This window comes from Passer montanus, unplaced genomic scaffold (assembly GCF_014805655.1).
Source record: "Passer montanus isolate IOZ18808 unplaced genomic scaffold, ASM1480565v1 scaffold54, whole genome shotgun sequence".
Classification (NCBI taxonomy): Eukaryota; Metazoa; Chordata; class Aves; order Passeriformes; family Passeridae; genus Passer; species Passer montanus.
Window position 1 is genome coordinate 3,987,213 of NW_024370374.1, and position 23,935 is coordinate 4,011,147.

At 41.0% G+C, this 23,935-nt stretch overlaps 1 protein-coding gene across 3 annotated transcripts in view; it reads left to right on the top strand.

Annotated features, from left to right (window-relative positions):
* Nucleotides 1–23,935, top strand: part of CSTF3 (cleavage stimulation factor subunit 3) — a 48,664-nt gene that overhangs the window by 16,732 nt on the left and 7,997 nt on the right. For 2 of the 3 annotated variants that reach the window (XM_039724933.1, XM_039724935.1), the window contains exons 4-13: nucleotides 16,207–16,239; nucleotides 16,618–16,715; nucleotides 18,084–18,150; nucleotides 18,247–18,281; nucleotides 18,390–18,516; nucleotides 20,920–20,997; nucleotides 21,183–21,345; nucleotides 21,845–21,954; nucleotides 22,356–22,472; nucleotides 23,584–23,658. In XM_039724933.1, the coding sequence (XP_039580867.1) occupies nucleotides 16,207–16,239; nucleotides 16,618–16,715; nucleotides 18,084–18,150; nucleotides 18,247–18,281; nucleotides 18,390–18,516; nucleotides 20,920–20,997; nucleotides 21,183–21,345; nucleotides 21,845–21,954; nucleotides 22,356–22,472; nucleotides 23,584–23,658 (903 nt within the window). The remainder of the gene's footprint in view (nucleotides 1–16,206; nucleotides 16,240–16,617; nucleotides 16,716–18,083; nucleotides 18,151–18,246; nucleotides 18,282–18,389; nucleotides 18,517–20,919; nucleotides 20,998–21,182; nucleotides 21,346–21,844; nucleotides 21,955–22,355; nucleotides 22,473–23,583; nucleotides 23,659–23,935) is intronic. The other variant, XM_039724934.1, reaches the window with a different exon arrangement.

Genomic DNA, 23,935 nt, shown 5'->3' on the forward strand with positions numbered 1-23,935 from the left:
CTGCTTTCACCCTGGCTCTGAGTTTCAGCAAAGCAGCGTGTACATATGTTTAAATTACATAGTTTTTATCCTTAATTCAAACTGTTCCTCTGAATCAGCTAATTTGAAAAGTTTAATATTGTGATGGAGGGTCATGTGTCCTACCTCCTTTAATTCCTGTAATATCTCTGCATGAAACGTAGAGAGTCTAATGAGGACAGGATACTCAGTCCAGTTCTTCATGGTTTGCACTAGTGCTTGAAATCGAGTTAGAAATAACAAGTGTGTGAAACTAGAACAAGAGATGACTGTACATTCTTGCTATAAACAATCTGATACTTCTGTATTGGTTTTTGTGAGAATGAATACGTTGCTTAAAATACATTTCAGGTCTTGCATTTGGACTAAAATAATGCCTAGTTGTTCAATTTATAGTATTTTCTATGTCCAGACTACAACAAAGTCAACTTCCTTTAGCTGTTGCTCACCCTCGAAGTATGGGTTTTCAAACACAGTTTTTACTGTTTAGACAAAAGAAAAATGATCTCTCAGTTTGAAATTCAGATTTTCAAAAATGGGGTGGCAGGTGTGTAGTTGTATATGTGCTGTCCTGCAGATAAAACACATACGAAGTTAGCATGTGAGCTAACTTCATTGTGTTCAGTGGAGCTGCATTTAAACATCAAACTATGTTTTTTAAGGTTCTCTTAATTTAGGATTTTGATTCTTTTATTTTTTATGGTTAAATGAAGACTTACTATAGGTTCTATGCCTGTGGATTCCTGAGGAATCTCTCAGACTATGTATATGCATCTGTGTTCATGTGTGTATATATGTTTAGATAATAAGGTCACACAGCATTATGTTCTTTTTTAAATCATAGAGTAGGAATAGAAGTAGGTGCAAATTGTCTACAGGTAATTTACTCAGGCTACCTAAAAGTGTGGGGACTTAGAAAAATAATGTATGTAGAATATATTTAGAATTTCAGTGAAAAGGATTTTATTGTCTGCAGCTTCTCTCTGAGTGCAAAAACATGCTTTGGTGCTGTGTGTAAAGGAGTGAGAAGGTAGAGTACAAATTCCTCTCTGTTTTTCTTGTCTTGAACCCAGTATTTGCCTGCCTTTTCTCCATTCCTGCCTACCCATCACAGGACTGTCTTTGTGTGTTTTTATGGGCAGGTGCAGGCGTATATTCAGTGTAAGAATTGTGAACTCTCAGGTATTTCTGGGTGCAGTGTCTTCCATCATGTGCTTGCAGTTCATCTTTCAGGTGGGAGGAGGTGCCAGGAGGCCTTGGCAAGAAGCTGTCACTGCACAGCTCAGACACGTTCTTTCAGTGCCACAGCTGTACTGACCATTTCAGATGGGACAGCAAAGGGACTGGGGGGAGGGATTCCCTAGTAATGAAATGTAACTGCTGATTTGATCTAAAAAATAAATCTCAAATTAATCCCCTGACAGACTTTTTAACATTGTAATTACTGCAGAAGAAATCTGGTACTCTTGCTATCTCTAAATTATGCTTGTGCAGTTGAATAGCTGCTGGTTGCTAATGGTATTGCATTTTTAAAGTGTGCAAGCACATTTAACAGCCTGTAATAAGCACTATATTGTAGGAACAGTTCTGAATTAATTTCTTTTAAACTTTTCCTGAAACATAGTTTAGTTAGTCTCTGTAGGTTACTCTTTCACATTGTATCACAGAGACTTAGAAGATTTCATTACAGCCTGCAGGAGCCTGAGGTACAAGCAGCCTTGCTATTGATGTTAATGCAGCAGGGGCTAGAAGGATGGTCATTTAATATATGGGCTTGCAGCTACTTAAAGGTGTTAAGCATTTCTTATATACAATTAATGCAAGCTAAAGATGAGTGACAGTGAATAAGTTCACAAAAAATTACTTTTGTAACACATTTGCTTTTGGAAGCTTAGCTTGCAGTTTTCCTTCCACCAGCTTTATCCGTTGACCCGTTCCCAAGATTTTCGTGGTGCTGCAGTAATTGATAATTTTAGTTCCCAGTAGTGTGCTTTGGAAGTGTCCCTGCACAGCCTGACAGTGCAGCCAGCTCTCCACATGAAGAAATATTTCCTTCATAGCAGATCAGACCAGCAGGCCCTACACTGAGAGCCTTAGTCTAGCAGGTCTCATTTCACTGGGGGAATTTTATCGTGCTGGTCCTGATTGGCTGTGGCTTTGGGAATTTTCAGCTCTGCCTAATTGCAGGATTGTGCTAGATATTCTTACTCCATGTGATGATGGCCAGTAGTTGGATAAAATGTGACCAGGGGAAAGTTCATTTATAATAAAGAATGTAAAGTTCAAATGGTCTGAATAGACAGGGATAAAAATGTGTGTTTAAAAGTACACATAGATGCTGTGGAAAACCCTACTAAGCTATTTAAGGTTTTTGGGTTTGTTTGTTTTTTTGTTTTTTGTTTTGTTTTTTTTTTTTTAAAATGCACTCTTAAAACAGTCCCAAATGTGTGCTTTGTTGGTCCAAGTCACCCGAAGAAGTGCAGTGAGTGCAAGCTAAATGCAGAGCAGGGTGCCCATCCCTACTCCACCTCCTAAGAAAGAAATTGCTGCCCTGGTACCTTACTTGCCCATGATTGTTGTCCACCAGTTATCATTCCCCAGGGAAATGTTACCAGTAAATGTAGCTCCACTGAAATTCTGCACAGAAGTCCTTGAGCAGGAGGGGCAAGCACCTCAGAATATTCCACAGTACTTGCTCTTGATAAAATACCAGTGCTTGTAAGCCTGAGCAGGAAACAGACTGTATGATTTATTGTTACAGGATGAAAATTTAAGTTCTCCCATATAAGATGGGACTAAATTTAATTCAGGCCTCAATTTTTTTTTGGGGGGGGGGAGGGAATTCAATTTCAGATGAATACACAAAAGCACATGCTTTTTTATATGTGTACAGGGTATTAAAAGGGAAATACTGTGGAACTTTAAAATTAGCTGACAGACTTGAATTTAGGAATATTTTTTCTGGCACTAAGCAAATGGAGGTAAGTTCCCTGCTAGTAGTCTTAGCTGTTAAAAAATAACTGTTGCATTATCAGCTATTTACAAAAGAGAAAAGGCACAAAGTTAGAGATGACATATTTATTTGGCATTTTACTGGTGCTCCCAAAGTTTGAGTTTACCCCTAGAAAAGTCCTCTGTAAGGTCAGCTGTGGGTTTTTTAATTTGGCCATGAGAAAAGCACTGGTGTTTTCAAATAATGAAGTTTGATAATTCTGGTTGGTCTTTTTTCTGAGTCAGATGAAGACCCTGCACTGAGGACGTACCCCAAAGTTTGGGTTTACCTCTAGAAAAGTTGTGAATAAGGTCAGCTGTGGGTTTTTTAATTTGCCAGTGAGAAAAGTACTGGTGTTTTCAAATAATGAAGTTTCATAATTCTGGTTATCTTCTGTCTGAGTCAGATGAAGACCCTGCACTGAGGAGGTGTCCTTAGACTTCTAGCAGTCTGTCATTTCTGCACAAGCTTCACAGTCAAAACATTTTTCACTGCTCTTGGAGTGTACCTTTGTGCCTGTAACACACAGAAATGTTGAGCACCTGTTGAGTTGCTGCAGCTGCTTGAACCCTGTGGTGGTAGCTGTGTTTGCCTCCAGGCTGGCAGAGTTGCTGTAACTGTCTGGAAAGTGCTGGTTTTCTTTCACCTGTGAGCAGAGATTTCTGCTGCAGTCAGTACTGGAAGTCAGTTCTGAGGTGCTGCCTGACTCATTCTGTCACAGGGGTTTTGTGGTGATGCTTCACTGTGCTGCTGAGCCTTCAGAGTGGAATTTTTGAGGCTGCTACATCACCGTGATGATGCGTGCCCAAACCAAGCCAGGCACCATTGCCAAACCCTTTCTTTTCCAAAGCTGGCCTCAAGTTTGGACTGGGGAGATGCACATCTTTTCTTGGGAACCTTGGCTGCCTTGCTGGGAGCTGCACATTCTCAATTTAGAGGGCTTACATTATGTTTTGTAGAGGTGTCTGTTTTGTACTTAGCCAAATATTTTCTTCCAGGTCAGCTGCTGTGTTAGTTACGTGTCCCTTTTACTGAGTGCTTTGGTATTGACATGTGCTTGGTGTTTTTATAGCAAACCTGCTCTTGGCATCCTAGCTTAAGGCAGCAAAATAGAAAAAAAAAAAAGAGCTATCTTAGATTTCTGAGATCCCTCATGTGCTTCTATGCAAATTAAATTAGCTGGGAGCCTACATATCATTTTTAACACTATGCTTTAATTTTCTCTTTGCAGGCATTTGCAGCATTCTGTAATGCAAGTGCTGCCTGAATGCGTTCTGTATTTACATAACAATGCACCTAACCCAGGAGTCAAAGTCCTGAATCAAATAACTGCCTGCTGTCCATCTACTAAGGAGGCTCTTTTCTGCAGAAAGGATTAGGACACTTTACCATGGGCTTCTGAATGATCAGTTATAACAGAAAAGCCCCAAAATGCTTGGTTAGAGGCGTAGGGGAGAGGAGTATCAAGCTGAGCAGATGTTCTGCTGTCTCAAAACAGCAGTTCCCTAGTATGTGTCATTCTGCATGGCCAGCACCTGGTGGTGGTGCTGGGGTGCAGAAGAAAATACACTTTTCCATGTGAAAAGCAACAAAGAAATGAGATTATTAGTACCAAACAAGGCTTTACTGCAAAGAAGCTGTAATTGTTGTGAGTGTTCTCTAGCAGAGGGGCAGAACTGCCAGCAGTATTTATTTGTTTTGCGCAGGTGTCTAAAAGTAGCACATTTCTGGTCAGTAAGTGGGTGTTCTTTCTAGCATATGGGTCAAGGCTGACCTTTGGTAATGCTGGAGGTTTACCTGTGCCAGTTTCTCTTCATTACTCCCAAATCAGAATCCTTAGCTTAAATATGTGACCCTAACTCCTGGTATTTCTTCTCAATATACTGAGAGGGGGATAGGTGGGAGGACACTGGGAGGTCAGTGGTGTTCCATCTCTTGTTTAGGCCACAAGGGCTGTGAGTTTCTGTACTGCTTTTATGATGGGCTTCTGCATTTCATCTTCCTCCTAAGAGGTGAAATAAGCTGCAAATGCACCTACCTAGGCTTCATGGGAAATGAATGTTAGCACCACTGTGATACTGAAATCTGACATCAGAGCAGCTCTTCTCTCTGCTAACCCAACACCAGTTGGGAACAACATACTGAATTGTCTTTGCAAGTCTTTTGTCTTAGAAGTGCAGCTGACTTAAATGGGGTTTAATCCTGTAATTCTGATAGCACAGAGTGTGTAGAAAAAGCCCACAAGCAAACAGGAACCTCACATAAAGTGTCAATCATTTTGAGATGCCCTGTAAAATTAAAAGACTTCAGTGTTGAGCCCTCTCACCATTCTGTGAGAGCTCCCCTCTCACCTTTCAGTGGCAGTGTCACCTAAGCATGGGAATGTGTGATCTGTGGTTTTATTTTCCAACTTCAGTGCATCTCTACGTAGCCAATTACTCAATTATTCACTTACTAGGTGATCTAAGCACTAACAACACATCAACTTGCAGATTTGCAAGTAGCTATATAAATATTTTTGTCTGGATCCTGTTTTTTGAATAAATTCCCATAAATGGAAGTTAGCTTTAACCTTTGAGGGCACGAAGCTGAAATTTAGGGAAGGAGAAGAGGAACCCACTTAAAAAACTCTACTTGTACAGTGTTTAAGGGGAAAAGCAGTATAGCATTTAAATATTCTAGAAACTTGAGGGGTTTGTAATACAAGCAGTCTCATCAGCTAGGACAGTAATTTCACTCAAATTCAACTATTCTGGAAAGAGGATCCGGAGTAGTTTTGCAGAGCCTATCCATGGAAAGTTTTTGGTTCAAGTTTTTACCAGAAAGATTTGCATTGTTTGTGTGGTTTCGGATTAGGTTGTTGGTGATCAGTCCAGATGTGGTAGCTAGATATGGAGGAGACCCTGCAGTAAAACTCCTATCTTGAAGGAAACTGTTTCACCACTGAATGCTGTTTTTATAGTGAATTCTGTTTTCTCTTCATGGCCAAAAGAAATCTGGGTGTTTAATTCTGTGATTGACTCTTCAGATATAGTCTTTCCTTTTCCAATATTAATTTAATATTATAGATGATGTTTCCCAGTGATTATGATTAAGAATGTGCATTTTCAAAGACTACATGGGGGAATTCCCTTGATTTCTGACAGACATGAAAGATTTTTGATGAGGGCAGCTGCCTGTATTAGAAAAATAACTTCCCTGAACTTCAGCAGGAATATTTCATTCTTGTAAACCAAAAGCAGCTCAGTCATCATCTGAGACAGATTATTATCCTGGTTTAGTAAATTATTGACATAATCCTGTTTCTTAATGATTTCATAGGAAGTCCATGGCAACGCCAGGAACCACATCCTTTCCTTTAAAGATTCATTTCATAGCACTGCACTTGAAGTGTGCTTGGTTTGGGATTAGTGGGTTACCTTTGCTAGGGTTTATTTTGTAATGCAGTGCACAATAAACAACATCTTGTCAGCTGCAAATCAATGCTGGGCTGCAGTTGCAGAGAATTACTTGTGCCTGAGCATTATTCTGCACTATTAACTTTGAGATTTCTGATTGATGGTTTCCTGTGATGAGACAGCTGGCTTGTGTGGTCAGACATGAGAGCCCTTAGGCACTTTTGGAGGCTGAGGATCAGTCTAATGGTTTTGAGAACCATTCTCTGGCCCATTTCTGCTACAAATTATTGGAAAATTGCTCTTTATGGTCTAAGAACAGAGGCAAAATATTAAGAACAATTTGTTCTCTGCTAACAGGCAAAGCTGGTCTTGTGCTAATATTACAAAAGTAAGAAGATTATGCTGTATGACATAATTACATCTTCTGGTACTATTTTTTTCCTCTTTGAGTAACCTGTATTCCTTTTCCTTAGGAGAATTGCCTGTTTGGCTGGCTTTGCTGGGGAGAGCCTTTCTGAGACCAGTTCCATGCTAGAAAATGTGAACCATGAATACATGGCCACTGAATGAATTTGACCACTCAAGGGGGCAGCAGTTCTTTCTGGTCTTATGAGATCTTCATTTGGGCTGTCAGCCCTTTTTGCTAAGTCCCTGTGGAGGCTGCCTTACAGATGTGTAGCTTCTTAAAAATTTTGTATTCTAGGATCTCTTTAAGAAGTGAGATCTCTTTGAAATTGTAAATTGCTCAAGTGTACTTTTAACATATGCTTGGTGAATGAACAGAGATATCTTCCATAAAAATTATTATTATTTGATAGCCATATTTTACTAAAACAAATTCGCTGAAACACTATAATTGACAGTTTGGAAAAAATATGCTTATCAAACTTACTACTTTCTCTCTTTTTATGCAAATCCTTTTCATCTGAAAAGAATGTGTAAAAATTGTAAGCATGTGATGAGTATAGTGAGAAATTATAAAACTATAAGCCTAATGGGGAACTCAGTGCCCTCTAAAACACCCATTTTCCCCAGCTATAACCTGAAATTACATAGTAAACTGCCATTTTCTTTAAAAATTTGAGGGTAGCAAAATGAAAGCAGGAATTATTTTTTTTAATAGCTATACATTACTGTAATGGACACTGATTTTTGATAGACATGAGAAAACACAATGATTTCAAATTAAAGGTCTTAATAAATTACATCTTAGGTCACAGCCTTGTAGGGTGTGAGAGGAACAATTGGCTTTTCCCCCCTCACATACCCTTTATTCCATGTAATCTGTTGCAGTGGTCTGATCCCTGCCTTGTGTTTAGGTCTGAGTGTAGCAGGGAATGTCCAGCTTGGACTGTGGGGTAGAGCCTGTCTGGTGGCACTGGCAGCCTGCTCTGTGCTCCTCAGACAACAGGCACTGGTGCCTATTATCTTATTAAATCGGCTGAAAAAAGCATTAGGGGGTGCCTGTGTTCAATTCCAAGGCCCTGCTGAGGGACTGTTCTCTTTTGAAAAGCAATTGAAGTAGACAAATGGTGTCATTTGTCTGATTTTACAAATTAGGGATCTCTAGCCAAATGAGATGGGTCAAATACCTCGGCTTTAGGCTTCCCTCTTAATGAAACTTTTTAACTTCAGTGATCTGGCCAACAGCAAAGACTGCAAATCTTTAATTTATCTCATTGCATTTTCTCGTGTTAGTGATTTATCTTGCAATATATGGGTGCTAGATGTGCTTTTGAGTCCTATAATTTGAGAGTTAAATGATAAAAAATAAATTCTAGGAGGAGAATCGCTGCTGATTTGCGTGCTTCCTGAGAACTGCAGTGGATCCCAGTAGCTCTGGGAATGTTAGCTATCCAAAAACACATCCTGGAGCTGTAAAGTACATCCTGCTTCTGTAAAGTACAAAAAACATTGAGATAGGGATGAGCAGCAGAAATGAACTAAAGCACACGGGAAAAACCAAAATGCCTAAGTTGGGAAGGAAGCAAGTTTGCAGGGCTGTGAATGTGGGGTGGTGTTTTCCACTGTGGCTTAAAGGGAGTGTGAAATTGAAAAGGAAATTACAAGCCACGGGGCATGTTGAAAATTGTCTTTTCGTTAAAATGAGATTGAGAATCTGGTTATGAAGTAGAACCTGGCTAGGAAGTAGTAGGTGCTTAGCATTTGTAAATTACTCCATACAGCTAATATTACATTCAATTTCATAATGGGCAGATTGCCTAAATAAAAAAAGATAATGGTTTTCCTGAGTTGGAGAACATATTAAAGAGTGGGTAGAAACAGAGCAAGGAAAAAAAGCTGGCAGTGCTGATGTGAGCTGTATATCTGGGAGCTTCATGAAGAACAGCCAGTTCAACAATTGAGACTCCCAGGAAAAGAAAACTTAAACATGGAGCAGTTCTCTTCTTCACCCCCAATTTCTGGGCAGTTTTTAAATGTCAGAGCTGTAGGGTGATAAAGTAAAAGAGAAGTGACACTGTCTTTTTTGTTTTGAATAACACAGAGCGTGCTTTTTATCATGACTTAAAAGGGCTGTTTTTGCAGCCTCACTTCACTCCTAATCTGTGAGAAATGTTTGCAGTACTGGAGCTCAGTCAGTCAGGAAGAACAGCAGTGCAAGTAATAACAGATGGGTTTGGTGTTTAATGTGTTTGGGGTTTTTTTAATGAAAGTGTGTTCTGGAAAGAAAGTAACAACTCCAAAGCAAAATGAGAATAGGTAACAGTAGGGTGCTGTAGATAGAAAGAAAGACAAAAGACACAATGGAAATTGCTTCTCTTTTATAATCAGATTAAAAAGAGATGTATTTGATGTTCGAAATGAATGAAGTAGGGAGTAAATCAGTGATTGCAATTCAGAATCATTCTCCAACCAGAAAAATCACTCAAGACTTGCTTTTATAATCAGATTAAAAACAAAAGAGATGTATTTGATGTTCGAAATTAATGAAGTAGGGAGTAAATCAGTGATTGCAATTCAGGATCATTCTCCAACCAGAAAAATCACTCAAGACTTCTGTCTCCACAGGTTTTTTTTTAAGTCAGCCTGTAAATAAATATTTCTCTGTACACCTTCTGTCTAGTCTCTTGAGTGTGGTGCCTGAAAATTATGCATTCTTTTCAAAATATTAACATGAAGGAAGGCCCTCCCTGCAGGACCAAGAGGCCAGCATTTTTTGTAAGGGGGTAGGGCCAGATGCTACTCCTGCAAATTTGTCTATTTAACAGAAGTAGACACATTTCTATTTCTAATATTCTGTTTAATAGAAAATTAATCAAATTGCACTAAGGTGTAAACTGAAGCACAATTGCTTATTTTAGTAGCTCTCTCTCTGAGCTCATATTTGTTAGTGAAGCATTTTCCCTTTACACTAGAGCAGCTATTTAGGAATTGGATGAGGTAGGTAGTTCTTTTATATTCCAAACTATATTATTAGTAGCAAAGTTTATTTACTGCAATGCACTAATCCTTCATCACTTCTAGAGCAATGTTTGCTGTAAAGTAACAAAGAGGCTGTCCATATTCTCCATATTCCTTGTATTGCTGCACTTCTGGAATGCAGTTTGCTCATACCTAGGCATTTTCTATTGAAGTATTGTATGGATTGATTCCTGTCCTGACGCATCTGAAAGCTAAAGGTGCTGAGCCTTTCAGTCTAATAGATTAAACAAAAAGACATCTAACACTTGCAGGGTTTTTTAATCTGTTTATATAGTTTTTCTAATTAAGAATGACTCTTAACACTTTAACTGGGGAATGTTACTCTGTCTGCAAGGGGCATTTCACAAGTTCTTCTTTGGCACCCTTTTCTGAAGCCTTCTGCTCTGAGCTGCTCCCTCACCACCCCCAGGCCCCCCTGGGTTCCTCTCTTTCCCAGACCTCCAGATAAATCCAGTTTTATGTTTGCAGTTTCAGAAATGGTCTTTTCAAGTCTTCAGTCTCATTTTTGCAGTTTGGCAGTGAGGGAGATGTTCAGGCAGAGATTCTCCAGGCTGCTCCTCTGAGAGGAGAGATGTTGGTAGACTGTGTTAACTTGATATGCTGTGGTTAATTGTTTCTCAAGGCTGTTGCAGTCTTTATTAAAGGCTTGGGGTGATGAAGCTGTAATGAGAATTTTCAAGAAGTTAAAAGAGTGAGGAGCAGTCTTGCCTATTGCTGCCCATGCATGCAGTGGCTCTGTCTCTGCCACTGCCCTGTCCCCATTTCCTGCTGCCACTTAGCTCTTTATGAAAATTGCTGCCCTTCATTTCCTAATTATCATTTTTCCTGTAGACATGACCACATTTTTCTGTTGAAACTGGTAATGTGGCTCAGAATTTTGCTATTAAAAGTCAGCTTTGCCACTAGCTGTTCAGTAAGTGCCTGTTCAGCTATTTTTGTGTGCAGGATATGAACTGATAATTGGATTTACAGAACTGCAGCTTTGCTTCATTAGCAGAGCCAATATTCGCAGTTACTGTAAAGTTTTCTATTATTAAATGCTGTGAGCAAATTGAAAGTGTACCTAACTATAAATATAGTGTGTGTGACACCTCAAGGATAGTGGGGATCAGGAAGTGGTGGAACACTGGAACTTCCCAGGGAGGTGGTCAGTGCCCAGAGCCTGCTGGGGTTTCAGTGTCATTTGGACATGTAAATTACATTTAAGTGTAATTTAGCCCTTAAGAACATCCTTGAGCCTCTTGTCAGCTCTGAAGTTGGACTGGGTGACCAGGGTAGGTTCCTTCCCACTGAAATATTCTATTCTTAGGTTTCCTCAGAAGCAGATTGCAAGACAGTGGGGATTTTCCCCCCTCTGCATTACAGCTGGGTTTTTTGGCAGCTGTGAGTGAATCCTGTTTTTCATGTGATATATCTAGTGGAAACAGCATGACTTTAAAATTTTGATGCCATGGCTCTGGAAGGTCTAGAAATAGTCCTTGTAAATAGTAGTTGGAGGCATTTAATTTAGAATAATTTTAAGGAACTTTTATGGCAGATTTTGAAATTGAAACATATAAGCAGGTGAATATGGAAAATTACAGTTCTGAATGAAAATATGTAGAATCTCATCTTGCTGCCTTTTGAGAAAATGAGTTTTCCCATGGTCAGTGTACTCTATCTCTTCCTTGCAGGCTTTACTAATAGCAGGATAAAAGCTGTATATTCCCTGTGAATATTAAAACTCTGAATGAAAACAGCAGAAATACCTAATAATTCAAGTCTTATCTGGTACAAATTGTAGCAAAACAATATATTACAAAAATTGCATCTGCAGTCACATGCTGTTGTTTTTAACGAAAGGATTTGGAATATCTGACACAAATGAAATATATGCTTTGTTCAGCATGAAAAAATAGTTTTGCATCCAGTTATTTAGACAGTGATAGTCCTTCCTCCTTGGGTTAATGACCATTAACGTTGAGGTGCAGTGTTAACCCTGTGTTTTTTCTGCATTTCATGTGCCTGGGCAGAGCTTGGGTTGCTGTTTGCAAAGGCTGGAGCCAAAGGAGTTTGTCGCGTTAAGTGCTCACACAATTAGTCTCTGACTGGGATCCCCAGCAAACAGCAAAAGGCTGAATGTGCTGAAGATAGAACACAGAACTAGCATCTCCATCCTTTCAAATGCCACTCTTTGGAGGTGGTCTGAACACCTTGAGCTGCTGTGGTCCCTAGCCTGTGCTTTGGAAGCAGAGAGATGTGAGTGTACTTTCTTACACCCACAGTTCTGTACTGCTAGAGACCCAAACTGCACCCCAGTGTGCTTGACAGTGGGGAGTTGATTATTTCACCCTAACAATCTAGATGTAAAAGAAAAAAAAGCAAATGGTCAACGCAAATGGATTCAGTGGTGATAATTTTGTGTAGTCTGATCTTATTTTTAAAATGTTAATTTTATTTATCTAGCACCCAGTTGTGTAACTGTCAAAGGATATAGGTTTTCACAATGAGTTCCCTTCAGTTAACAAACAAAAGCAATATTTCCAAATATATATATTTAGATTCTGGTTGTAATTTTGTACTGTGAAACAGATATTGTGTATTTTTTTTAAAACCCCAAACAATAAGGATGTTGCATGCCTTTTAGTGTTTGTAACAAAACCAGATTTGAGCAAAAACCTCAAAAAGTTAACACCTGTGTAGCTGTGGTGGTTTTTTTCTCTCCCAGTTTGTCTCTCATCAGTTGCTGCAGTCTCAGGGGTACAGTGTTTCTCTTCAAGTCCAGAAAAACTAAAAAACCTTGGAGAGTAGTGCAGGGGCAGTGGGGGCAGTAAAGAGAGCAAGAGGATCTACCTCACCAAGGGGAGGGCTGCAAGGAGTGAATAAGGGAACATCAGATTTTCTGCTGGAGAAAATCTTTTTTTCCCCTGGAAAGCAACAATTGCTAGAAAGAAAATGGAGTTGGGTTATAGGAATAAATCAAACCATGCTGGCCCTTACTAACTGTGCTTCCTTAGGAGCTTGATGGAGAGCTGAAGAGGTTAAAAGTTTTATTTTAAACAGGGATGCTTTTTAGGCTTGTGTTGTGTGTTGGCAGACAACTAGAACTAAATACCTATTACATCTCTAGATTAGTAAAATCACTTGCCTTGCATAATCATAAATGATTCATGTGGCTTGTAAAAGTCTGTTTAAAAGGGTGAAGTGCTGTGTAATTTATGGATTAAGTTTTGCCCTTCAGTGCTTGTGAAGCTCATTATTGGGAATTACATTGTGTATTCTGGGAAGAAATTTGACTTAGATTACTAATTCATCTTGCACATAGATGATACGGTAGTGACTTAAATTTCTTCTTGGAGCATCAAATCTAAAGTTACTCTTCTAGCAAAGCAGGTGGAATTTCTCCCTGTCACAGGCAGAGGAAGGCACATTCAGGTGTGTTTTGCTACAGGAATGTCCTAGCATAGATGGTCAGACTGGGTGGTCTTTGTGCAGTCTTCAAGGATGGAGGGGAGACATTCATTACATGCATTTCACCTTGGAATGAGGATATCCCTCATCTCATTGAGTAGGAGATGGATTTGTGGTGGAGCCATTCCTTTGTGTCAGCTTGTGAGGGTTAGACCTGCCCCTTGAATTAAAGCAGTCAGAATAGGAATCCTGGCTGCCTCAGAAACTGGAGCATAAGCTGCTGTAAATATCTTTACAGTTGACTTTATGTTTGTCTTTAAAGGACAAAATTACAGTATTAATGTCAGTTCTTTAGTGCTTTCCCACATCTCATCAGTGCCTGTTGCAATGTCTGTCATAGGAAAACCAAGAAATGTGTGATGGGTCCTGGGGGCAGCACCTGCCCCTGCTGGGGGCTTGGGAGTGGTGAGCCAAGAAATGCAGGCAGATTCCTGCAGGAGAGATGCTTTTCTGTCTTAGCTGAGACAGTCACAATACAAAGGCTTCAAACCCGTTTTTATTCTGGCATGAATGCTTTTTACACATTCTTAGAAAACTCCTAGGTTTACACTTTCTTTGCAGGAAAGACAAACAAAGTGCTATTGGAATAGGCAGTTGCAGGTTTCTCTTATTTATCCTTCTCTCTTTCTTGGTTTCTATGTCAATGACCTTGGTAGGAAATTCTTTCAGGGGTAAACATGGATTCTCTTATCAAACTTCTCAGTGTCTCACAGGAGCCACTGTAAAACCTCCTCCCCACTTTTCCATTGAGAGATCCAGTAAGCATTGGCCAATATTGCTTTGCTTTTCTTCTTAAACAAACCCTGCCTGCCAGCCTCCTAACTCCACTGCTACCAAGATTTCTGAAGTTTTAGATACCAAACCACTCGTGTGCATTTAACAAATACAGAACACTGACTTGAAGTCCAGGTGTGGTCAGCAGCTTTTCATATATGTGATAATCACATAGCAGATATTTTGCTTTGAGTCATAACCCATGCAAATAAAGAATATAGCTCCTTTTCTTAGCAAAGTAGTTTTCTTTTCAAGGTCTTTGGCTCTGGGAAGTGCAAGCAGTCTAATTGATACATATTCCTTGTGCTCCATCCTTTGATGTTGCCTGGTGACAGTGCTGCCAGGAGCTACTAAACTTGCTGACACTGTTTTCCTGGCTACACCTGGGAGGCAAACTCATTTTTTGCCCTTTCTGCCTACAGCTTTTCCTTCTGAGCTCTTAAAAATTATTTTTCATCTTGTTACTGAATAACTAGAGGGTGATGCCTTTTGTCAGTGGCAGGGCCATGAATTAATTATTTAATTTTCACAGAAGAATTCATACTACCTCCTGTCTCACTCTGTTTAAAAAAGATAATCCTGCCTATCTTGTTGAAGGTTTTACTTAAGTACAAGGGAAAGAAGGTGCAGGCAGCTGTCCTGTGTGCTAAGAAACCAAGATTCATTTGTTCTTTTTCACTCAGCCAAGGATAGCAGGAGATTTTAGGGAGTGGGAGAAGAAGGAAGAAGTAGAAATTTTTTTTTTTTTTTTGACTCCTTACAAGACACAATTAGGTTTATCTTCCTGCCATCCTGGATTGTGTGGAATTCTTTCAGCCTGGGTGGGATACTGGAATTCTTTCAGCCTGGGTGGGATACTGCTCCAGTTCAAGTATGGTCCAGACACAAAGGTCCAGTCTGCCTTGTGTGCCAGTAAAGTTTGTTTTTTTTTCAATATTATTTCAGTTCTCTCATTTTTAACCCTTTTTTTGGGAGTGAGAGAGATGGGGATGGCTCTTTTAAGCCTCTCAGGCCTGGGGTGTTGCAGAAGTAGAGATGCTCAGGGAACAGGAGGCGGGGTGTACTTATTTTAGATCTCCTGCAGTCCCTGTCTCCCAATGCATCCATTAAAAATTCTGCTGTGCTCTAGAGTGGGAATGATAGAAACTGAAATCATGAATGCCTGGTGCAAAGAGTGCTGTTTGCTGCTCACACCATGCTCCTTGGGGAGATGGAGATGTCCTTGTGTTTCACACCACAGTAAAGGCTGGGATCCTCTAAGTGAACAAAGAGCAGTGAGATTTAAAAGGGAACTTTGATGCTTTACAAAAATGCAAGACAGCATAACAAATCTTTATTTCATTAAAGCTCTTTATTTCAAGGCATCTTTTAAGGGTGTTGTTGATTTTCCTTGTGTCATCAGGGTGTGTCTGTAGAGACTGCCTAGCCTGCTGCCATAGCTAACAAATCCATGCAGGATGCCACTCTGCCCTCCTCATCAGTCTCCTGCTTTCCTTTGTCCTGTCTGAAAGGCAGACTCTGAGCTGGGGCCTCAATTTCACCCCCTGCCCTTGTGGTGTGTGTCTGAATGAATGAAAGTGCTGCTGGCATGTGAGTGTGCTCGGCTCCCTCCTCCCAGGGGGCACCGGGGCTGGGGCAGCTGTGGAAAAACAGGTTCTCCAGGGGTATTATTCCCTTATTCAGCATCAGCAGATTGGAGCAAAGTGCACTTTGAGAAATGAATATTCAAGTATAATACATTTATTAGCCTAATAGTTCTGTAAAGACAATATTTTACCCTTTAATGAATCTTGGTCTAGAAGCTCTAAATCTATATCTGCACTGAATGCATCAGGTTCCTTGAAATAAAAGGCTAAGTCTGGGTGTTCCAAACAGAAAGCAATATTGCCTACTGGTACCTACATTTTGGAATTGAAGAATTAAAAATAAAAATAAAAAACCTGCTAATTTTGCAGCAAAGTACATGACTTCTGTATGTTTAATTATATTTTTGCAACATTATGTGGTGTTTTGGTGTAATTAGTTTAGGCAAAGTACAAACTGGAATGCTATAGTACTGTATGAAGAATATAGTCCTACTATTCTAAAATAGTTTCTTAAGTGATTTGTTTTTTCTCTGCTTCCCTGTAGATTAAAGCAAAAAATTATGACAAGGTGGAAAAGGTGAGTCATATTAATATATGTAATATATCTCTATAGCAAGAACAAGTGCCTTGTGATTGGGCTAAATCAGATTGAAAAAACTCTGTAGCTGTCATTGAATGTGAAACACAGATAAAAAGTAGCACTAAAGTTGACTTGTTTCTGCCAAGCTCTAATCAGTGAAATGTGCAGGGGGAATTCTCTGCTTAATTCTCTCCGGTTCCCTTGCATAGCACGGAGATGCTTTAAGCAAAAGAATGACTAGTTTAACTTATTTTTCCTTATAAATCTCAATCATAATTAGAGGGGCTATTTAAATTCATTTTGTATAGCTTTAAAAGTAGAAACCTAATTTCTGTGTCTGGAATCCTGATCACATCTTCTTGATGTATTAAACAGTTATTTCAGCGCTGCCTTATGAAGGTTTTACACATTGATTTATGGAAATGTTACCTTTCCTATGTACGAGAAACCAAGGGGAAGCTACCTAGTTACAAGTAAGTTCTCAGAGTTGCTCTGAATTATTCTAGTTTTATGGTGGATCTCTTCTTGGTTTTTGACCAGGGGATGGGGAGGAACCTGGGTGACAAATCTGGGGATTTTCTGTTGGGGGGTTAATATATAATCTGCATTTAGAAAACATTCAAGTCTCTTTAACTGAGCTTGCTGGGTAAAATTGGTTCCTTAGTCTGGATTCCTCTAACAGGATGGGATAAGAGCAGTGGAGGAGCTGGTGAATCAATGCCAGTTCCCTGCAGATGGGATTGGTGCTTGAACCAAAAACCTGAAACACTTTTCTTCCTCTTTGTCCTTGCCCTCAGTGTCCTGTTTAGTCTCCACAAAATTCAGCACTGGTTCCAGCTGAGACCAGTAGCAGTAAAGAGTTCAGGAATTGGAGGAAGTTTTGGAAAGCATAAAAAAAGTAATAAAATTTAGGGTGTCAGAATTTTGGGGTATGTTACTCTTCATCCCTTTTCAGTTATTACATTTTGCTTGTTTATATTCAAGTGGGTTGAGTTTCAAAAAATACCAGTAACTTCCAGCATCTATAAACAGTTTCTTCCCCAGCACACCATAATTTCTTTGCACTCTAATTGGCAAAATGAGTAATACATTAACAGAGGAAATAAGCAAGGGGTTTTAATTTATTTTTACATGACTGTTTTGAAACAGTTTTACAAGTGTCAGTTTATTTAGTTTGCCTTTCCTCTGGTTCTCCTGTTAATGTGGTCAAGGAGGCAATAAGGTACTGAAGTGTGCTTGAGTAAAGGAAATTAGGACAAAATTTGAGGAGAAAAAAAAAACAGCTTTCACTGAAACTTAACCAAGGAAGTTCTATAAACATTTTAAATTTGAGGGGAGATACTTTGAATTTGGGGGAAATAAGAAATCATGTGAAGTATTCTGGGCAGTTTCCACACAAGGGAGCTACTCCTAATTGTCCCGGCCTTTTGGGGTTCCTGGAGAATTACAAAAAGGTTTGGGGAACTCTGAGGGGAAAAAATAAGAAACCATTGGTGCACCTGTCAGCTGAGAAGATGTGGAGAGCAGTTGGTTTCTTCTCAACTTCATGTCATATTCGTGGATTTCCACTGACTTGGGGTGGGCCAGGAACTGTTAAAATGCTGGATTGCCACCAATGGATTTAAATAATTCTCAAATAAAACAAACAATCAAAACCCCAGCAGAATCTGAATAAGGAATTTAAAGCTAGCTGAATACCAATTTTTGCTCTCAACTGTTGAATGATATTTCTCATTCCTTGATGTTTGGTTAGAATTTGCTGCACAAAAGAATACTCTTAAATAAAGAATTTTTAAAATACTAGACACTTGCTTTATGGTCTTTGTGGTTCTTTTCCTCAGAGAAAAAATGGCTCAGGCATATGATTTTGCTCTGGATAAGATTGGCATGGAAATCATGTCATACCAGGTATGTTTTCTTAATCAAAACACATTTTATTTCTATCTTTATGACAAGTATAGCTAACCATTGGTTTCACTATATGTAATATTTTTTCTCACCTAGATCTGGGTGGATTACATCAATTTTTTGAAAGGCGTGTAAGTACCTAAAAATTAACTTTTTTTAAGCTCAGTTAATGCAATGCTGATGTTCCTGCCAGTTGTGACCTGTCATAGCTGACCTTGCTCTCTCTCCCCACTGTTTAGAGAAGCAGTAGGATCTTATGCAGAAAACCAGAGGATCACAGCTGTCCGTAGGGTTTACCAGCGTGGTTGTGTCAACCCCATGATAAACATAGAGCAGCTCTGGAGAGATTATAACAAATATGAAGAGGTAACCAATAACTGATTCTTTGTGACATTCAAATATGAATCATGTAATCAAACATGGTGCCCGAGCCATACCCACTAAACACATGTATAAAAGAGATGACCAGCAGTATAGACACATTTTTTGTGTGCAGGATGTGCCAACTCCTGTGGCAAAAAATCACCCCTGAGTGATTTTTTAATTTCTTTCAAAGACCCTCCATGAGATTCATTTGACTGTCCCATTTCCCAGTCGGCCCAGTGGAATTTCTGGTGAGTGAGTGTGACTTCACTGGAGCAGCTCAGCTGGCAGTGAGGACTTGTGTCCCTAAGGAGGCACTCCCCTCCTTTCCCTTGGAGTCAAATGGCATTCAGCTGGAATGGTTACATGGCCTCAGTGCTTAAAAGTGCTCCTCACCATCCTCCACCTGAAGCCATTCCAGAGCCCCTTCAAGTGAGTCTGCTCCCACACAGCTTTCAGCTCAGCTCCTGCCCTTTCAGGCCAGTTTGTAGCTGCACCTTTAGAGTGTATTTTAAACACATCTGGTGACCAAGTAGCCCCAGTCAGCAGCAGTGTGACTGCAAAGCTGATGTGGATGCCCTTGTGCTCAGCACTGCCCAGCAGGGATGCTCATACAACCCTGGTCCTGCTGGTTGTGCTCAGGCAGGGTTGGCTGTGGGTCCCTTTGCCCTGAGCAGCAAAGAAGGGCCAGTTCCTCTTCCCTTGTTGCTAATTATGCAAGTTGTGAGCTTGGTGCCCTCTCATGTTAATAAGGCCGTGGTGCTTAGCTGGTGAGAGAACCCCTGGATGGGAGAACTCCAGGCATCCCCAGCCATGACAGCTCATTGCCCCATAGGTCCTTGGGGACACCACCGCTGTCCCCAGGGAGGATGCCCAGGACACACCTTCTCTAGTGTAGGAAAATCCCCAACACAACTTCCCCATAAACCACCCCAAAAACCACCCCTTCCCCTCCCACACAGCAAGCAAAGGCTCTCACTGCTGGTTCCTCCCTGCATGGGGAGGCTGCCAAAACAATGGCTCAGAGCTGTGCAGTTCCCAGCTGAGGCAGCTCTGGCTGACCCCTGGAGCTCCAGGCAGTCCCTCAGGCTGTCAGAGCTGCTGGGAGCTGGGGGCCAGGGCTCTGCTGGGACACAGGGATCTGCCTGTCCTGTTGTGGCTACACTGACCCAGGGACAGGGTGCTCACGGGTGTCCTGGCACAGGGAAATGCTCCTCACCCAAAGGGCTCTTTGAGGGGGAGGTCATTGCCCATGTCAGCAGCCCAACAGCACAGAGACTTCATGGGGGTCTCAGTATGGAAAGTTAATGGCCATTTGCTGTAATTCAAGCTTTCCTTCAGCTCAGCTGTAGCCACCAGGTAATCATACCAGCCTGTCAGTCACCAGTCTTTCATTAACTGAATGGTCAAAAGTGATAGAACTTTTAGGGAGACGTGGCTCAGTCACAAAGTCACAGTCTGGCTCACAAACCTGCATGGCTGCTGAGCTGGGAGTGCATCCTGGGAGAGTCCTGCTGTTCCCTGGTTCTTGGTTAGCTGGGGCATTGCAGGGTTTGTGTGCCACGTGGCCCAGTTTGCTATCCCAGATGGTGCCTTTGCTTCTGCAGTGAGGGCAAAGCTTCCTCTGCTTCCCAGCTCAGGTGCCTCTTTGGACTTGGACTGAAAGCACAATTTCTGCACAGTCCTGGCAACCACACCAGCAAAATCCACCCAGACACAGCATCACCAAAGGGGTGGCTGCTTTTCCTGCCCAAGAGCAGTTCTTCAAGGTTTTGTCCTTGCCAGAACCCTGTGCCCAGGGCCTGGCTGCCCCCAGCCCCTGCTGCTCTTGCACAGTGGAGCCCTCTGCACGTGTGACACGTGTGCAGTCCTGGAGGGTGTCAGGCAGTGCTGACACACCTCAGCCCCAGCTGACAAAGGCAGGGTGTGTGTTGCATGGAACCTCTTCTAAGAGCTGTCAGTTACTTCAGGAACAGAGGAGAAGGCAGAGCGCTGAGCCTGGAGGTCAATCTCTGGTACTCCTTGTACCAGAAAATCAAATTGCTCGTGTGCTCTCAGTCAGGGAGCTGTCACTGGCTGTCATTGAAGAGCAAAATTGTAAATCACAAATACATTCTTCCCACTTTCACCCACAGCAGTTCATGTCAAGTTCATTGTATTTTTGAAAGTGATTAAAAATAAGCTGAGGTGCTTCAGGACACTTGAATTTTAGTAGTGAGTTCATCCTCTAAGTTCTTGCCCATATATTTATTAGGGGAAATAAATATTTTGAGATTGATATTTTAAAATAACTTTGTCCTTGCTCACTTTTGCATCCCCTTTCAAGCTCTTTCCTGTGTAAAATGAGATCCAGTATGTCCAAAGGGAAATTGCACATTGCCAATTCCTTTTTTTACCCTTCTCCAGGGCATCAATATTCACTTAGCCAAGAAGATGATCGAGGACAGGAGTAGAGATTATATGAATGCACGACGTGTGGCAAAGGTACAGCCTTCTGTTGACTTTTCTTTGCTCAATTTAATCCCACAAACAAGCATTAAACTTGGTTCTTATATCAGATAAAAACGTGTGCAGACTAATAAGGCTGGCATGCTAAAATATTTCCATTTTAGAAAGCATAACCTGAAGTGTTCAAGGTGTTTAAATTCAAAGCATTGCTTCTGTTTCAGGAATATGAGACAGTGATGAAGGGCCTGGACCGCAACGCTCCCTCCGTGCCCCCACAAAACACCCCCCAGGAGGCTCAGCAGGTGGACATGTGGAAGAAGTACATCCAGTGGGAAAAGAGCAACCCTCTACGAACAGAAGATCAAACTCTCATAACAAAAAGAGGTAATTAGATATCTCTAGGGTGTGGAGAATTGTATTTCTCAGCTCCAGCAGAAGTCATGACATGATTTGGTGTTCAGGGATCGTGCTGGAGTAGAAGTTGATCAAGTTTCTTGAATTGTGTGGGTGGTTTTTATAAAAAAAACAATTTAAATTTTGCTAAAGCCAAGGTGAAAGTAAGAAATGGATTTTGGGACACAGTGCTATAGCTGTGTGCCACTGAACCTCCAGTGCAGGTCAGGAAACAGTAGATTGCAGCCTGATTTTATGGCTGATTTTGAGTGAGCTGGGCTTGTTCCTCTGTGGACAAGGCAGGTTTTAGCTGCTGGTTGTGGTTCATAAAGTTCCTGGCAATGTGAAAGAACTGCAGCAGTGACCATTGTATTCAAAGCCAATTAGTGTTGATGTTGTCTGATTTATTTGATGAATTTTGCATTCCATACCTGGTTGTACAATGGTGGTACCGTTTCCAAGGAGCATTTCTCTCGTGTTTTGCCCACAGTGATGTTTGCCTATGAGCAGTGTCTGCTGGTGCTGGGCCATCACCCAGACATCTGGTATGAAGCAGCTCAGTACCTGGAGCAGTCCAGCAAGCTGCTGGCTGAGAAAGGGGTAAGCAGCTTGCCACTGGCTTTCTCTTATTTCCTTGCTCTGACGTGGTGTGCTGTCAGTTCTTCCTCAGAATCAAGGAGGGGGGTGTGAAAAACAGTTATGACATGTTCAGAATTTCCAAATGTTTAGAAATTTCAAAGTAAAAATTTTAAGAAATAAAAATGTCTGCAATTTAAATAAGAATTGTGAAAAATTGTTTCAATCTTGGCCAGTTTTAGGCTTGGGGGACTTTTTGGGCCTGATTTTGTGATTCCTTAAGTACTGGAGGACTGATTGTCTCTTTGTTGGAGCACTGAATGGAAATTCACTGGGGCTTGTCACACACAGAAGATATTCCATAAATTGGCCTTTTTTTGTCACAGATGCTGAACAATTATATTATTATACTTATTTTATAACAGGACATGAACAATGCTAAACTTTTCAGTGATGAGGCTGCTAATATTTATGAAAGAGCGATCAGCACTTTATTAAAGAAGAATATGCTTCTTTATTTTGCATATGCAGATTATGAAGAGGTGAGCAAAAATAGTGATGTACTGACATTAAAATCCAAACACATCTCCCATTAATACTGTCATTTATTTGAAACATACTGGGTACACAAAGTTCTGTAGAATTAATTTACTGATTCTTCTAGCCTTATTCTCATTCAGTGTTTCTGAGATGGAGCTGACAAAATGGAAAGGAAAAGCCCATAGTATGAGCTGTGAAAATCTACTGTCTTTCCATTTCAATATTAACTGTATTTCTGAAACTATGATAAGGGCAAAATGCTTACAAATTTCCATTTCCCTGAGCATCAGCTTCTTGACTTTTAAAATGGGCATAAAGGGCACCTTTTTCCTGTCTGATTCTTGGGGAGTTGATGTTTATGTTGGCACGGCTGTGACAGAAGATGGGAGCCACCTTTGCTGCAGCTCTCTGGAGAAATCTCTTTCCTCAGGCCAGCACCTCACTGTGCAGCCTCCACAAGGAGCAGGGCCTCAGTGGTGTTTATTCCACCAGGAGTAAAGACTGGTTCCCACTGATCACATGAGTAGGGAACAGTTTGCCCACTTATTTTATTGTGAAAGAATCTTTCCAGGAAGAACTTCAGGACTACAGAGGAGGGAAAAAAGCCTTTGCCTTTTAAAGAAAAATCCTTCCTTGGTTTCCAGTGCAGCCTCCTGTATGGTGTGTCCTGGTTTTCCAAGGCTGCACAATACAGCCTGGAGGGCTGCAGCTGGCAGGGGACAGAATGAACTATTGGTAATGTGTAGGTTGGAGAGTTAAGAAGATGGTTTTCCTACCTATCTGCACATTACTTTTAGACAGAGGTAAAGGATACAGTCTTTGTGTGCCAAACACCTCCAATGGCAGTTCTGCTGCAGCATTACTAAATTAGAAAAAGACTTCAGAGACTCCTGAAAAGCGTGTAGGTAACCACTAGTGGGAAATTAGTGTGGGAAGTGAAAAATGTCTGCACAAGACAGAATATGTGTCTGCGTAAAGGGACTGGCATACACAGTGTTCAGCCAGGGAAAAATGGGAACAGGAGAATTCTAGTTACGTCCTCAGCTTGAGTTTTGGATTCTGGGAGGGGATCTGAAGGCAGCTACTGAGCAGGGTGTGTTTGCCTTCCCTCAGAGCCGGATGAAGTACGAGAAAGTGCACAGCATCTACAACCGGCTCCTGGCCATCGAGGACATCGACCCCACGCTGGTAAGGTCCTCCTTAGTGCTTCCACATCCCCATGGATTGGCACCCAGTGCATGCACAGGGTGGGGAAGCACTTACAGGATTCCTTGGGTCACAGGGATGGGGTACTGAGGTGGCAGAATGACAATCTTTAATCCCTTGAAATACACTAAGACACGTGCACTTTCCTCCTCTGTCTCTTTTACAACAAGTAATGAAGATAAAAGATGTAAAATATTTCACAAGCATCCTGTGGCCATGTAGTTTGCAAATAAATCTGCAGTGCACCATGTAGGTATCA